General features: G+C 42.1%; 1 protein-coding gene across 2 annotated transcripts in view; it reads left to right on the top strand.

Moving 5' to 3' along the window:
* LOC108043213 overlaps positions 1 to 14670 on the top strand; it is a 36945-nt gene extending 22275 nt beyond the window's left edge. For both annotated transcript variants that reach the window (XM_044460174.1, XM_044460173.1), the window contains exons 3-4: positions 8798 to 10768; positions 12328 to 14670. In XM_044460174.1, the coding sequence (XP_044316109.1) occupies positions 8856 to 10768; positions 12328 to 13507 (3093 nt within the window). In that variant the 5' untranslated portion in view covers positions 8798 to 8855 and the 3' untranslated portion in view covers positions 13508 to 14670. The remainder of the gene's footprint in view (positions 1 to 8797; positions 10769 to 12327) is intronic.
* Positions 14671 to 16864: the final 2194 nt, after the last annotated feature.

Genomic DNA, 16864 nt, shown 5'->3' with positions numbered 1-16864 from the left:
CATTGAAAGGCTTTTAATGAGGCGAGGATCGGGAACTGTATTTATTTGCATTCCCTGATCCGTTACAATTTCAATTATGAGAAATGGACCGAGACGTGTTTGCATTTCATTTCGTCGAGTGAGCTCGGCAATGATGATAATCATAAATTGTCCTTTTTTTTACTGTCGCTCTCAACAGAATATGCGGAAAAACAATGCACTCTTACATATTGATATGTAGTCTCATACTCTAATTCAACGGTTTTGTTATTTGTTTTGTTATTTGCACAATCAGTACTTTGTAGTGATTTTATAAAAACTTGTTTGGTAACCTACTAAGCCCCAATCCATTTTTTTTAATTATGATACTTTATTGTTCGATTCAAAAAATTTGGATATAAGTTCTTTTGAATTTAAATTTTAAAGTGCTATTATTATAAAGGGAATAGTTTTGTTATATAATCATTGATATTTCTAACAATTTAATAGGATGCCTTTATTTATTAAAGCGAATAGCAAATGCTTTCTAAATTCAAACGTGAATATTTCTTAATTTTTTCTGGCAAAGAAACTTAAAATGCTTTCATACCTCGGGGCTATACAAAAGGTACAAGTTAAATAAAGTAAGTTTGTTTGCCAGGCAAAAAGTTTCACAATTTGTATCAGAATCCTCCCCTGATATCAATCCCCGGCAAGGACATCGTTTTGTCAGTCGCAGCGCTAATAAACAAAGGCTTTCACTTGGCTGATTATTGCCATTGAACTGAAAACGCGACTGCCAGCGTAAAAGTGGAAATGGAAAATCAGTCCTTGACGAGGCACTCCGTCACCAGGACCAGACTGCTCCGCTATCCGTTATCTGTTATCTGTTAGTTTAGCTGCCACTACATGTTGTTTCAAAGTTTTCCAGGAGCAATCAACTGGGAGGAGGATCCGGGGGTTTTCCAACTGCTGATGTTGATGCTGCAATTGGAAAAGTCAACGGCTGGCTGCAATGCCAGTGGCAATATTGTCTCTTCGGCTGGAAGGCGGGTTGAAATAAGGGAAATTGAAAACAGAATCGCAAACGGCAGGCAGGTGGAAGGCAAAGGAAATGCAATCAAGTTGGTTACTGTCTGAGTTTTCCTTGTTGTCATAAGAGGATTTCTCACAAGATTTTCACAAGATTCTCCTGGACTAACTTTGTTTGATATCGAAATAGCTTGGATTTGGTTGGCTGTATAATTAACGAAGGGGATCTCAAAAGAGTTTGAAGAAAAACAATTTAATTATTTTTAAATAGTCAAAAATACAATAAATAAATTGTTCACAAAATATTATTATTAATAAAAGTATAACATAAAACCAAGTGCTTTTTACATAAAATTTATAATATCACAAAATAACAATGGTCTCTATTCTGAAATCCTTTGATTATTAATATTTTAACATACTACAAACTTTTTATTTAACTAAGAATTACTCAACAAATGACAAATTGTTTATTTAAGAAACTGTGTGCTTGGCATGCATAAAATCAGAATTCGCTGTATTTGATTTGCGCATAATAGCCGTGGCTAAAAATTGTTAGCGACAGAATGCATGTGTAATTTTTACATTCAGTTCTGGTAAATATTTGCTCAACGAATGAAAGTAAATGGCAATGGAATTCGGCATCGCCATTCAGTCGAAAATATTGCAGCCTCTGCCTGCCAGCAACCGCCAACCACCGATTCAAGTGCAAATCGAATCAGCGTGGCGTGAAAACGCGCCAGGAAATCGTAGCCAAATAAAAAATGGAAAACTGGAAAAAATCTGAAAAAATATATATTATGTTATTATTGAGCTTTTGTGCGCCGTAAGTCCTTTGGCATATGGCAAACTGAATTTAAAAAGGGCTGTCCTTGTACGAATTTCAGGGGTAAAGTTGCCACTCTCAGCTGGAGAAGCAAATCAAATTTCCGGACCCTGGCTTCCCTCGCATCCCTGGCCAAAATCCTTTTTCCGCCATTAAAGTTGCATCTGCTCGTCCTCGGCGACGTTGCCATGGCAGCTCAATCGAACCTGGACAATTAGTTGAGCTTCTGCTGCAGCCTTCGATTCCAGAATCTGCTCCCATTTTGGTGATTTCCCAACAGCCTCGCCTGCCATTCCATTCCATTCTCGGAACATCAGCGAGGAACCCGACTAAATAATCAATAACTGTCACACAAAACCAATTCGGACTCTTGGCTCCTGAAACTTTTCGGCTGACAAAAGTTCGGTGTGTCGAAAACAGAGCCAACAAATAAAGTGACGCGCTGTTTTCATTTGTTTTGATTGAGGTTTGCATCTTGTTCAAACAAATAAAGGTGGACTGTTGGATAGCTTAATGAAAAATGGAATATTGAATTACAGTCAGAGTCGGTGAAAGTGATGAAGCTGGGGACAAATTTTTGGAAGGGTTAATTAATTTGAATTGGTCGGGCCAAGCTAATTGGATGGGAGTTGAATACAAATATAAATATGTATACATTTTTTGCCGATAGCCACTTATTTTGAATTGCAAACCATTTATTTAATCTATCTAACTAACTAATATTTCGTATTTATCATATTTTGAAATATGCAGAAGAAGATAATTTATTTGTGGATTTTCCAGAGCACCACAACATGGTTCAGAGAGAGATTAGGTGCTTCGAATTGTGCCACGCAATTATCCTCACAATCAACCGGCTTTGCCAAATATCTCCACACATTAATTTAATTTCTAAAATACATCCCAACGTCAGTTCGTCGAAATTGATGCCCGAGTCCCACATTTAAATGGAACCATTCGATTCTATGGCTTCGCTTACCTTGCGGCAGTTGATTTGGGTACGCCCCGTTTTCCGACCAAGAATATGCTGATCAACTTTTTCTCGGTATTTTTTGGGCTGACATTTGCACATTTTATGGTCCATGGCCACAATTTAATGTTCGATGTGCTTTGTTGGCCCCCCTCTTGTTGTTGTCGACGTCAATGCCATTCACATTTTCGTTGTGGGCTAATTTAATATTGTGCTTTGTATGATTTTCACATATTATCAAGAAGTTTTATTGCGGCAATTGAACACGTTGTCAGAAGGACTTGACTCCGTATCGTCGTAAAATTGAAGCACCCCCAGTATTTTCGGATATTTATGTTAAGGATATTGTAAACGTGTATTGGTGTGTGCGTATACGTAATGCGTATACGTAATATGCGGGTGGCCCTGCGGCTCTGTTTCGTTGTTGGTTGGGTTGTTTACTTTTATTGGCTTTTGGTATTATTGGTTATTTGGGAAAGATACGCGGTATAGAAATCGGAAAAGGTGCGCGTGCCTGTCTAGCTGCCTGTTATAATTTAACTTTTATTTCTCTATTTATGGCTTAATAAGACACACGTTCACGAGGTTTGCCATCCAAAGCTGGGGATGCTTATCGGGCACTTAAACCAACAACTTTTTTACGGCCCGGTCAAGATAAACGTTTATTTAATTGCCGCACACGAAACTTTCACAGCGATGACAAAACTCCACCCCCTTTATCAGTGGCAATAAATTTATATTTGCCTATGGTAATAATTAGCTCATTGAATCTGCCGGGCCTGTACAAGTGATTTATCATGCTCAATAAGTGTCTAACTCAATGAAAACTTATGTTTGAACACTGCTTCTTGAGGGGCATAAATATGAATTCTTTCTCATCTGAAGTTTTCACGAGCCTGGAATTAAGGTGATTGGGGCAAAAATTTATTACTCTCCCTGCGGTACAAGGTAGATTTATTTTATTTATTTGGCCTTAAAGACTGATGTTTGTGGCTTTTCACTTTTATGAAGTTGTTTTACACTTTTGTATTTATTAGCTCAAAAGAAAAACAGTACTACAACTTTACCTATTTCTTTTTTTTTAAATTTTTTTCTTGCTTATATAGTAACCAATTAAATAACTTTTTAATGGATTTCTGAAATTATTTATTTTTATATTAAAACAATTCCTGGAATCCAAAAAGACTTTAAATAATTTTTAGTAAAACTTAAGGATTTTACCATTTGCTCTCCTAATTGCTGTTAAAAACAAAAAACGTATTTATGTTTTCCAAAGCTCTTTGCTTTAAGTTAAATTGCCAAACGATAGAGAGGTCGTTAGCATTGCTGTTGACCGAGCGGTTAATAAAATGCCGTGCCGTTCTTTTGGCATATTTTGCGTTCCCCCTGCAGGAAATCAACAACAAATGGCAGGACAAATGTTGACAAAGGAAAGCAACAAATAACAAACAACAGCCAGTGAAGTGGCCCTTGACGAAAATGAGAGCGAGCTAGGGTCGGCGTGTTGAAAGGATGCAGCGGTGCAAACAGCGTGGGAGCGAGGACTAGGCCCAGTTAAGGATTACGTCCTGGAAATGCAGCTGACCACAGGTCGCGGCTAAGGGAAAAGAAGCTGGGTAAAGCGTATTCCCCAGGTTTCCTGGAGCCTTCTCCTCGGGCAAAGCCTCTTGAGAAATAACGCTTAGCTGCTGCTTTCTCCCTTGCCACTGCTGTTGCTTAATATTTTTCTGGCATTTTGCTCGGAGTTTCCCCACTTCATTCCCGAGTTGTTTTTTGCCTTTTTTGTTTTTAGCTGGTAAAGTCTATTATGCTTGCGAAAATTGCTTTACAGCTGCAAAACAATGCGGCAAAAAAGGTTACACAGCACAAAAAGAAATACACACAAAAATGAATAATGACAGCGAACTGGAGGGAATGGTCTAGAGATTACTTTTAACTCCATTTGCTTTTCAGTAATAGTATCGAGAAATGTGAATGCCCTTTCAGAGACTGATTGAAATAAATCAAACCTATTACTGTTCATTGCTTAAATCTATATTTATGCTATTGAAATATTAAAATCTAAGAAAATAAAAATATATATAGAAATCAAATTTTATTAAAAGAAATTAGTAATTTAACTAAAATAAAATATAAAAATAGATACCAGGTGCAAAAAGATTTTATATAATTATTCATTTCTAAATATTAGGAATTATATAATTTATATATATAAATTTCTTAGACTTATAGTTGAACTTGTTTAGGTAGATTGTAGAAAGTTCTGAGACATAATCACCGATCCCCCGAGTAAGGGTATTAAAAGGGAATTTACTATCAAAGTCTCCGAACAGCAGAAGTGAAATAATATTTGCCCCAACCTCGAGGGCGAGGAAATCGGGTGGGGAAGTGCAGCTAAAATAATGTGCGCATAATGAAGCCGGAAGTGTGAATGCAAAGAATACAAGGAAAGTGGAAGAAAGAACTTCATTATCTGCGCCAAGCAGCTCGCCTAGCAAGAAGAAGTGGAAGCTCAGGCTTAGTCGAGGCATTCAAGCAGGGAAAATTACACAAAAATCTTTGCCGGGATTTTCTAATTAAAGTTTCAGCAAACGAAACGCGGCGCCAAAGTGAAATTAATGGCTCTGCCATTTTGGCCAGACCGGGTTTTCCCATTTCTCCCTATTTGCTTGTGTGTGTGTATGGCTTTATGAACTCAACGATGGCAGCATTTTTGGCCACTTAATCTGTTCTCTCACTCGAACTCAGCTTTTCCCCGTCTTCTGCCCCAACGCCTTTGTGTGTGCGTAATTTATTTGCAATCAATGCGGCCCGAAAGGACATTATTTTTACATTAAAGCAAGGGCTAAGAGACTACCCAAAGTTGGCCAAAAAAAATCCGTGCCAAAAACCAACTCGGATACCATTTGGCAGCTGTCACATAATACATCTCATACCACGCAGGCATAAATAATGCGAGAGACTTATGGTCTTATAATATAAACAGATTGCTTTAAGTTGGTTCGAAATTCTTTTTCGATTTTTTTGGGGAATTTTAGGTTGCTCAAAAATATTATATTGTGGTCAGTTTGAATAATATAATTTTACATTGAATAAATATTCAAATAAATAAACAAATAATAAATAAATACTTTAATAAATAAAATGTAGTGCACTTTTCTTATTAAATTATAGTCAATTAAAATACGGTGTTCTTAAAAGATTAAAATACCAGAAAAGAAAAGCTAATTTAAGCTAAATAAAAATTGATCCCAGCTTAACTTTAATTTTTTTGAGATTTGATTTTATTATCAATAAAATCAAATAAAAATTTATTTTATAAGTGTATGCCCAGAGAAGTCATTTTCTCTGCAGTGCTTGGCTAAACTATTTGTGGGAATCATCTGTGACATGTGAGAACTCACATTTGTGTGTTGTCATATCGCACGTTAATGTGAGTTTCATTAGGCTGAACGTTCCCCCGCCCCCGGCGCATCATGCCCCCTCCCTTGCCTTCGGCCATTGCTCCGAACTGTGTCTGTATGTGTGTGTGTGTGTGCTTGTGTCAGAAAGAACTGACAAACTCCATGGAAAGTTTCTCGAACCCCGGGCACGTATCGTATGTCATAAGCAGGGAAAACGGCTTTCGGGAGCGGCGACTGCAGCGGACACTGCAGTTGTGCAGTTGGAAATAAAATTATTAACCCCGCTGCAATGCAACATAAATAGGATTAGTGTCTGCAGCAACTGCACAACTGCACAAGGAGAACAAACACGACTTGGACGGCGAAGGAGACGCCGGAGAAAGGCCACAACAAAGGCAGCCAGCAGCATTTGCATTTGCATGTTGCATACTTCACGGCGTAGTGCTCACATATGATAAACGGCAACGACAATGCCACAACCACAGACCCACACACACACATACACACACACTTACTCGGATCTGTGTCTGCGGGTATTTCCCTTTTTCAGTATCTGCTTCGTACTCGTTTTGCCTTTGTTTTGGCCGGGCAAAAATGCAGCTGAGTATTTTTAGCTACATGGAAAAACTTCATTTCATTTCTGCGGCTGTCGTCCAGTGTATTGACCCCTAAACTCCCTCCCAGACACACACGAACACATACATGTATTAGTGACAAAGCCATTCCATTTTACTTATGCCCCCTCCCATTTCGACACCATCGCGGTTTTTGCAAGCATTTTGTTTGCTTTGTGGCTTCCGGCTTCTGTTACTGTTACTGTTACTCATTCTCCTTCGGTTCGAAATCCGGCTTTAACAATGCAGAAACGTATACAAAAGTCAACTGCCCTGAGCTCGATTGAGTATTTACCCAATCGTACGGCTTAATTTAAATATGAATGCAGCATTAATTCATAATTATGTCGTCAATCGATCGAGTTGCCCGCCAGGTATTTGCAACAGCGCCACTTGAAATCGAATATGGGATTGCAGCGAAATTTTTCTGTGTGAAATCTGAGAAAATCGGATCGTAAAAAAATATTTTTTTTCTCCATTGCAGAGAAATGCAATTCGAATTTTTTCCGGTTGCCCTTAATTAAAGAATTTGACTGGAGCAAATTTAATTTGTTTTTTTTTTAAAGAGCTGGCTGCTTACCCATTTTAATTTTTAATGAATACTTATAATTATTAAACAGTATTGATTTATCAATGAACCATAAAATAATATATGTTTTTATAACATTTTTTTTAAAGTTATTACTAACAAAATTTAACTGAATTTCGACAGAATATTTTTCTGAGACAACCCCTTATACATAAAAATAAAAATTAATCATGGAATACAGAATATAGAAAATTATATTGATTAAAATTGGTTTTTATATTAAAATGATATTTTTTACTTTCATTAGCTCTACGCTTCCCTAAAAGTTATTATTGTAAACGCTACATATTTGTAAATACTTCGTAAAATACTTACCTTTTTGACACAACATTTTTAACTTTGTTTTGATCTTAAGTAACACTACACAAGACGATGCAGCAGGTGCCACGCGAAAGAGCGACCGAGATAGGAACACGCCAACAATGCGGTTTGGGCTTGAAAAATTAACGCGAAAATGCCAAAATGTTGTGCATACGCCCCGTTGCTTGCATGCAAATTTCATATATTAAGCAAGGCAGGGGTCGATGTCGTGTAGAGGGAATGAAAAGGAGGAACTTGTTGTGTTTAGCTTGCATGGTCGTCGGCCATAATTGCAACATGCCACACAAACACACACACACACACGCAACGCAGTGGGCGACTTGGGACCTCAGCCAAGTCAAACAAACCGCGGGGCACAACCAAAAAAAACTGCGAAAAAAAGCAGAACACGAAGGAATGCCAAATTTCTATTTGTGCTCTAGTGTGGCGAGTGCAGAGGAGGGAACTTCTATGGCTGTGTGCAACTCCAGGCAGGGTGTTGTTATGACTTAATGTGGCCAACGCGAGTGGCTGTTCTGAGGGAACCACTGAAAGAAAAGCTCTTCGTCAACACTAATAAGAAAAAAATTAGAAAACATGTCTTATTTTATTTTTCTCAAAAATAAAGAAACCAAATAAGGACCTTTTAAGAAAAAGCTTTATTTATTGCCAACGATAACAAATTTAGAAACTTATGTTATTAAAAACGTTTTTCTAATATTTTCATTATTTAATTCAAAAATAGTATATCATTATCATATACCATTTTTTCACAATAGAAAATGTACTCAATTTTTGAAAACAACCAAATGATTTTTAACATATATTCAAACCTTTTTGGGAGAACAATATTTTCTCCAAATAAAAATGTTTAAGTCTGTGAAAACTACAATTTTTATGACCAAATCACAAACTTATCATTTAAGTGGCCATATTTTTGCTGGAGGCATTCGTATACTAAACACTTACATTATATTTTCCAATTTCTTTCGATGCACAAAATAGAAAATGAAAAGACCCTTCATACAGCCCATTAAACTGTCCGCAGTTCCGAGTTTACGACAGCCGCACTAACTATTTCCCCCATTTTCCGACTCTTTGCAGGCCTGAGGCGGCACTTCGGCGGGATCCTCATCCGGAATCATTCCAGTTCGAGTATGCGATGGCAGCGGGAAGAGCCGCCGCGACGCTGGAGGCTCCGGGTGCGGGACCGCCCAGTGGTCAGGACATAGCCAGCGACAACAGTGCCCAGCGCCGCACGCTGGCGACGAAGGTGCGTCGAAAAGGGCCACGCCCCCAGCGGCGCCTGCACCCGCCCCTGCGCCCCCGCCTGCCGCTGCTCCACTTCCACCTGCTGTGGCTGCTGTGCTGCTGCTGCCAACTGGGCCAGCTGATGGCCGACTGCCCGGCGGTGTGCGAGTGCAAGTGGAAGAGCGGCAAGGAGTCCGTCTTGTGCCTTAACGCCAACCTCACCCACATCCCGAAGCCCCTGGACGCAAGCACCCAGCTGCTGGACCTGAGCGGCAATGATATCCCGTCGATCCTGGACGACAGCTTCGCCTCGGCCAAGTTGCTCAACCTGCAGAAGGTGTACCTGGCCCGTTGTCACCTGCGACTGATCGAGCAGCATGCATTCCGCAAGCTGATCAACCTGGTGGAGCTGGACCTGAGCCAGAATCAACTCTCGGAAATACCCTCGTTGGCCCTGTACCACGTCTCGGAGCTGAGGGAACTCCGGCTGAGCGGCAATCCCATACTGAGAGTGCCGGACGATGCCTTCGGCCATGTGCCGCAGCTGGTCAAGTTGGAGTTGAGCGACTGCCGGCTGTCGCACATCGCGGTGCGGGCCTTTGCCGGGCTGGAGAGCAGTCTGGAGTGGCTGAAGCTGGATGGGAATCGGTTGAGCGAGGTCAGGAGCGGCACCATCACCTCGCTGGCCTCGCTGCACGGCCTGGAGTTGGCCCGTAATGAGTGGAACTGCAGCTGCTCCTTGAGACCCCTGAGAGCCTGGATGCTGCAGCAGAATATTCCCAGTGGCATACCCCCAACCTGCGAGTCTCCGCCCAGATTGTCCGGCCGAGCCTGGGATAAGCTCGATGTGGATGACTTCGCCTGCGTGCCACAAATTGTGGCCACGGACACAACGGCCCACGGAGTGGAGGGCCGCAACATCACCATGAGCTGCTATGTGGAGGGAGTGCCACAGCCGGCGGTTAAGTGGCTGCTCAAGAATCGCCTGATAGCCAATCTCAGTGCTGGCGGGGATGGGGACTCCGATTCGGAGCCGAGGACAGCAGCAGCCACGCAGGGCCGGAAGACCTATGTGGTCAATATGCTGAGGAATGCCTCGAACCTGACCATTCTCACGGCGGACATGCAGGATGCAGGGATCTATACGTGTGCAGCGGAAAACAAGGCCGGCAAGGTGGAGGCCAGTGTGACTCTGGCTGTGTCCCGAAGGCCACCGGAAGCTCCGTGGGGCGTGAGGATTATCCTGCTGGGCGTTATAGCCGCCCTGCTCTTGGTGGGTGGATCCTCCTTTGCGGCCATCTGTTTGTGTTCCCTGCAAAGGCGAAGAAAGCTGCGACTCTGGAACTCGGTGCCGCCGGTGAGGCGAAGTGAGAGCTACGAGAAGATCGAGATGACGGCCAGGACGAGACCGGATCTAGGGGGCGGGGCCAGCTGCGGAGGCGGCAGTGCCACTGGCGCAGGACTCTTTCACGACGCCGAGGAGCATGGCTATCTGCGGGCAGCCCACACCCCGCTGAACGACAATGATGCGGGTCAGGCGGCGGCCATTGTGAATCCGAGTGCGGGAAGTGCCCAGCGGAGGAACGGGGACTACCTGCACGTGTCCACCCACTGCGACGATGAGGAGGAGGAGCAGCAGCAGCTGCACCACCACCACCCACAGCAGCAGCAGCCGCAGGCTACCAGCCAGCACCACCCACATCCCAATCAGCAGCAGCCGAGGAAGAGCTCCCAGGGCCATGTTGTCTCCGCATCCGGCACGAATAATTCAGCGCTGCTGGAGGAAACGGATCTGCACATACCGCGCCTCATCGACATCGGCGGGTGAGTTGACCTACACGGGCAGGAAAAACCACAGAAAAGAATAGAAAATATTTTATATTAATTGCAGCAATACTGCAGTTTTTACTTTTATAATAAAATTCCTTTTCATATGTTTCATTTTTTTTTGTATTACATAAAATAATTAATTTTTAATGCACATTTAAAATGTATTATATGCATACTTAGAAATATTTTATTTATTTCTTCATATATAATTTAAGAACATTAAAAATTAATTTGGTTATTTGAAAAACCTTTACATATACATATATATTAAGGGCTTACTTATAGTAAAATATGTATGAGTGGTGTTACAGAAATCGCTTTTAATGTGAAACCACTTTTAAAGGTGTCTAAAAGTATGCAACAAAATACTTAAATTCTTGGATTCGACCACGTTCTGTTTTCAATGCATACTCTTAAAAAGCTTTTAAAATAAATTTTATCCCCCCGTTTCGTTTAAAGCCTTTCTTTTGCCAAGTGTACACCTCGGGCGCCCTTTGTTTCTGCGGTTCTCGTTACTTCGAGTGGCAATTGTCCCCCGACCGGGCGTCCGTGTTCCTGTCAAAGAGCTGTCATGCTCGAGTGCGGAACGCGCCCGGATCTCCGTATTGCGTCCGTATTATGGGCAACACTTGACACTTCCACTTTAAGCTCGAGCCCCACTGCCCACCCACCTCCTCCACCTTCTCCACCTCCACCTCCTCCTCCGCCTTCGCATAAGCGAACGCGCGTGCTAATGACGCGCGAAATATGCGAGCACATCCACATCCAACATCCAGCCGCCACATGCAACCTCCATTCTCCATCCTCTGTCCTCCAAGACCACATCCACATCAACATCCACATCCACGAGAAGTGCTTTATTTCGGGCACACTGAGAACTCACTCTGCCTGATTGGCGCTTGTCACGTGAAAGGAATCCTACCGCGTATGTGAGTACTAGTGCGGGTTAATGGATGTGGGGCCGGCTATCTTCATGGACGAGGACACTGCCAAATAACGAGAATCTGAAAAGTCAAGCACTCAACGAATATGGAAGGGGTGTTGAAACAAAGGAAAGGGGCTTTTATTTATAAGGGACACTGACAAGGGAGCATTACGTAATGGAGAGTACCTTTTTGTCCAAGCCAACAATTTATATTACGATTTTACACATTATTTTTGAGCTTTTATTAACTTATCAATTATTTGTAAAACTGATAAAAAGTTACATTTATTTTTGCTATTTTAAATAATTAAAATTTAAACAAACCAGTTACTAAAAGGGTTGATTTAAAAAAAAATCTTACATTTGTTGAATTATTTAAAGGAGATTTACTCATGGAAAAGCCTCCTTTTGCAATATTAACAATTTTTATTTATTTACCTTTTTTTTATTTATTTATTGTAAAGCGCATTTAATATACCATTTGAATGTACGAGTGAGGGGTATAATTATGCTTTATTTTTAATTTTCAAAGACTTTTTTTGTAAGGTGCATATGTTTGTAACGCCTTTTATATACAATCATAGACACAAACGTAATGGTAATTATATTAATTTATTTTCCCCTTCAGCACCGATTCCGCATCGAGTTCGATATCCAGCCAGGTGGATGCCGCTGCCCGCTTGGGCGGCTATGCCGGACACACCTGGAAGACCACGCCCATTGCCACCACCAAGATCAACTCGCCGCACAGCAAACCGGCTACGTCGGCGGCACCATCGTCCCTGAATCCCCCGGGCACGGCTACGGCCACGCCCTACGCCCACTATGGCAACCATCCGCCCGACGAGATGGCCACCTCGGTGTTCTGCAGCGAGGGGCAGGAGAGCGACCTGTTCGACAGCAACTACCCGGATCTGCTGGACATAGCCAAGTATGCGGTGGCCCAGGCGCAGCAGGAGAGTCGGGGGCAGGGCTACGGGCCGGCCACGCCCACTCCGAACGGGGGGCTGTGCACGCTGCCCCGAAAACTGAAGACCAGCGGAAAGTACTTCCGCAACTCGTCGGACAGTCAATCGCCCCTGCTGGCGGATAACTCCAGTAAATACGGCAGCAGCACCCTGGGCGATGGAAGTTTCCTCAACGAGGCCATGGGTCTGGGCAGGCGGTATTCGGCGGAGTCCAGTTATGCGAACTATTCGAGCACGGCCACCTACACGGGCGGTGGCCAGCGGGCGAATAGTTTCCTCAACTTGGTGCAAAGTGGCGCCCACAAGGGTAACCTGCTGCAGGGTCATTTGGGGCAGAAGCCCAGCCTGCCCTCGAGTCCGGTGCAGCATCAGCGATCGTTGTCGAGTGCGGCCACGCCCCTTTTGGACTTTTCCGCCCTGGCATCAAGGGCTGCCGGAGCGGCCAATTCCTCGGTGGCCGCCTACGATTATCATGCCGCTCAGTTGGAGCGATTCCTCGAGGAGTACCGCAACCTGCAGGATCAGCTGTGTAAGATGAAGGAGACCTGCGACACGATCCGGAAGAAGGAGACGCCACTGCGAGTGGCCATTGGCCAGTCGGCTGCCCAGCTGGCGGACCCCGTGATGTACAGTGCAGCCTCGCACAGCCCGAAACCGCCGGCGGCCAGCAATCTGAAGACGAAGACCCTGCTGCCGGGACAACCGCCGGATCCACCGCCCTACTGGCTGCACCGCAACGCCATGCTGAAGCGGTTGAACGGGGATGGCAGCGTTGGATCAAATGGATCTGGTGGATCTCCCGCCTCGCCGCAGCCCGGCCAGGATATTTTCAAGAGCTAATCGCAATCGTGTACAGCCGGAGGATTAGATGATGGGGCAGGAGGAAAATCGAGAGCCTTCGGTTCGCCGAAGATGGCATGAGCTTGCAGGAATAAAGAAATTCAATAATAAAACATGAGAAGGGTACAAATTACAAAAGGAATAACATTTTACATTTTTTATATTGTTTCTCAATGCAATGAATTGTTTTTTTATTTTTTTCAAATTGTATTTTAAGTGTCTTAAAATTACTTTTGGATTTTTGATTAACATGAAAAAGATAAAAGATAGACATTTTCTTAATAAATGGCTTTTACTTCTATAGCAAAAAAATTTTATTTTTTTTGTTGGACAAAATATTATAGAGAAGTATATCATTTTAAAGCTATATTATTTTTGAGCTATTTTTAAATTTTGATAGATTTTGTTTCTATTTTTAATTAGTTTATTTAGAATGAGAAATTTAGTAATGTGATTTTGAACAAACAACATTTAAAAAATGTGACTTACTGATAAAAAGAAAATTAAACTTACTCCTAAAGAAAATTAAACCCAAGATTTCCATTATAAAATATTTCAACAAAGTCCAGTGACTTAGTAAACCATGCAAGCTCCTGCCCATCGATCTAAATGCATTTGTCTGGATAGTTAGTTAGGCCTAGGTAGCTGGAGGACATACAACTGGTTCGATATCCAGCCCCTCTGTTGTATTATAGAAACACTTTTCCACTCTTTATACTCGCTACTACGCAATATTAAACACGATCCAAAAAAAAAAGGACGACAAACAACATAAGATATTGTAAGTGTATAGACAGAAGTCCCTTAGAAATGAAAAAACACTATCTCGAACACACCTATCGGAACCTAATCCTAGAACCCCCAAAAAAAAGCTCTCGTGTTAGTCTAACTACAAGTGTTTTGTACTTTAAGCGATCTCAATATAAACAAGGATAATATAGATGACTTAAATATCATAAGTATGAGTTGGCACAGACTGCAGATCAATAGATTGACGTATTGTTTGATTGTTAGATGTTTGTTTTTCTGTACCGCAGTTCAGGTCACAAATTGTAAGCCAATTAGATCCAAACTCTAAATTGTAATTTAAAACGATACAAAAAACCAAACACGTATTTTAGGGTGTCACTAAACTAAAACTCGAAAGCATTTCACCCAACCAACAAGAGAAAGCAAAAATAAATTAGTTGAGAATTGAAAGAAAAACAAAGAGAAGCACTGCGAGTTTTACTGGATCGAATGGGTTAATCGAGGGGCGTGCAAATGTCCACATCCGGGGTTAAAGGGCAAGTAATTGTCGCTTGTCGTGCCACATTCGCTTTTCGCGGGGGCGTTGGTCAAGATTAAACAATAATTTCGGACCAAAAAATAGGTGGATGTGGGCGTGGCAGGGACTTGGCCACATAGCGAAACTACGCCAATTGGTTCGGCGCACATTTCTTTTATTTTCGCTTCGCATTCCGGCTGCCAAATGAAGTTGTAAAATGCAAATGAAGCCGTCGCCGTAGTCACATGCGCGTTAAAGTTCATGTTCGATGTGATGTCGCCATAAAGCAGGATTAAAACGAATTTATGAACCTTTGGCACGACGACAACGACGACATGATAGCCGTTTTATACCACTCCCCACACCATATCCTTCGCACTCAAGCGAACACACACACAATGTCGCACAGGGGAGAGGACGACTTTGTCTTTGGGCCGCAGGCATTTGAATGAAAAACGTTGCCTACTTTTCCGGGATACATTGTGTAAAATGGAAATCGCCCTGGCAATCCCGAATCTGGGCCAATCCTCCTGTGGTCTCGGTCATCAATGGCTCATTTGGGCCTTGTGCTCATAAGCTCATAAATATTTAAGGCCCGTCTTAAATGTGCGTAAGTTGTAAATATTTTAATGAGAAATACGAGTCAAGAGTTTACATAAATAAAAATGCCATTTACAATATCAGCCACTTTGGGAATATTTATACCCTTGCAGAGGGTATTATAATTTTGGTCAAAAGTGTGCAACGCAGTGAAGGAGACATCTCCGACCCTATAAAGTATATATATTCTTGATCAGGATCACCTCCTGAGTTGATATAGCCATGTCCGTCTGTCCGTCTGTCCGTCTGTCTGTCCGTCTGTCCGTCTGTCCGTCTGTCTGTTTCTACGCAAACTAGTCTCTCAGTTTTAAAGCTATCGAATTGAAACTTTGCACACACCCTTCTTTCCTTTGCACGCAGTATATAAGTCGGAACGGCCGGGATCGGCCGACTATATCCTATAGCTGCCATATAACTGAACGATCGGAAATGCCATAACTTTGGTGTTTTTAAAGTTAGGAAGTTGGGATTTTCTATGGGTTTTACATTTGGCCAATCAATTTGACGTACCAAATTTTATAAGGATCGGCCGACTATATAGTATAGCTGCCATATAACTGAACGATCGGAAATGCCACAACTTTGGTGTTTGTAAAGTTAGGAAGTTGGGATTTTCTATGGGTTTTATTTTTGGCCAATCAATCCGACCTACCAAACTTCATAAGGATCGACCGACTATATCCTATAGCTGCCATATAACTGATTGATCGGAAATGCCATAACTTTGGTGTTTTTAAAGTTACGAAGTTGGGATTTTTTATGAGTATTAAGAATGCATCATATGAATAATTTTGGAAAATATAATTTACAGAGTATTCTGCAAGGGTATATCAACTTCGGCTCCGCCCGAAGTTAGCTTTCCTTTCTTGTTTTATACAATTTTGGTTCGTGCCTGCTTTTTATACCCTTGCAGAGGGTATTATAATTTTGGTCAAAAGTGTGCAACGCAGTGAAGGAGACATCTCCGACCCTATAAAGTATATATATTCTTGATCAGGATCACCTCCTGAGTTGATATAGCCATGTCCGTCTGTCCGTCTGTCCGTCTGTCCGTCTGTCTGTCCGTCTGTCTGTTTCTACGCGAACTAGTCTCTCAGTTTTAAAGATATCGAATTGAAACTTTGCACACACCCTTCTTTCCTTTGCACGCAGTATATAAGTCGGAACGGCCGGGATCGGCCGACTATATCCTATAGCTGCCATATAACTGAACGATCGGAAATGCCATAACTTTGGTGTTTGTAAAGTTAGGAAGTTGGGATTTTCTATGGGTTTTGTATTTGGCTAATCAATCCGACATGCCGAATTTCATAAGGATCGGCCGACTATATCCTATAGCTTCCATATAACTGATTGATCGGAAATGCCATAACTTTGGTGTTTGTAAAGTTAGAATGTTGGGATTTTCTATGGGTTTTATATTTGGCTAATCAATCCGACATGCCGAATTTCATAAGGATCGGCCGACTATATCCTATAGCTGCCATATA

The sequence above is a fragment of the Drosophila rhopaloa genome, unplaced genomic scaffold (assembly GCF_018152115.1).
Source record: "Drosophila rhopaloa isolate 14029-0021.01 unplaced genomic scaffold, ASM1815211v1 contig_2, whole genome shotgun sequence".
Classification (NCBI taxonomy): Eukaryota; Metazoa; Arthropoda; class Insecta; order Diptera; family Drosophilidae; genus Drosophila; species Drosophila rhopaloa.
This window is presented reverse-complemented; position numbering and strand designations above follow the sequence as displayed.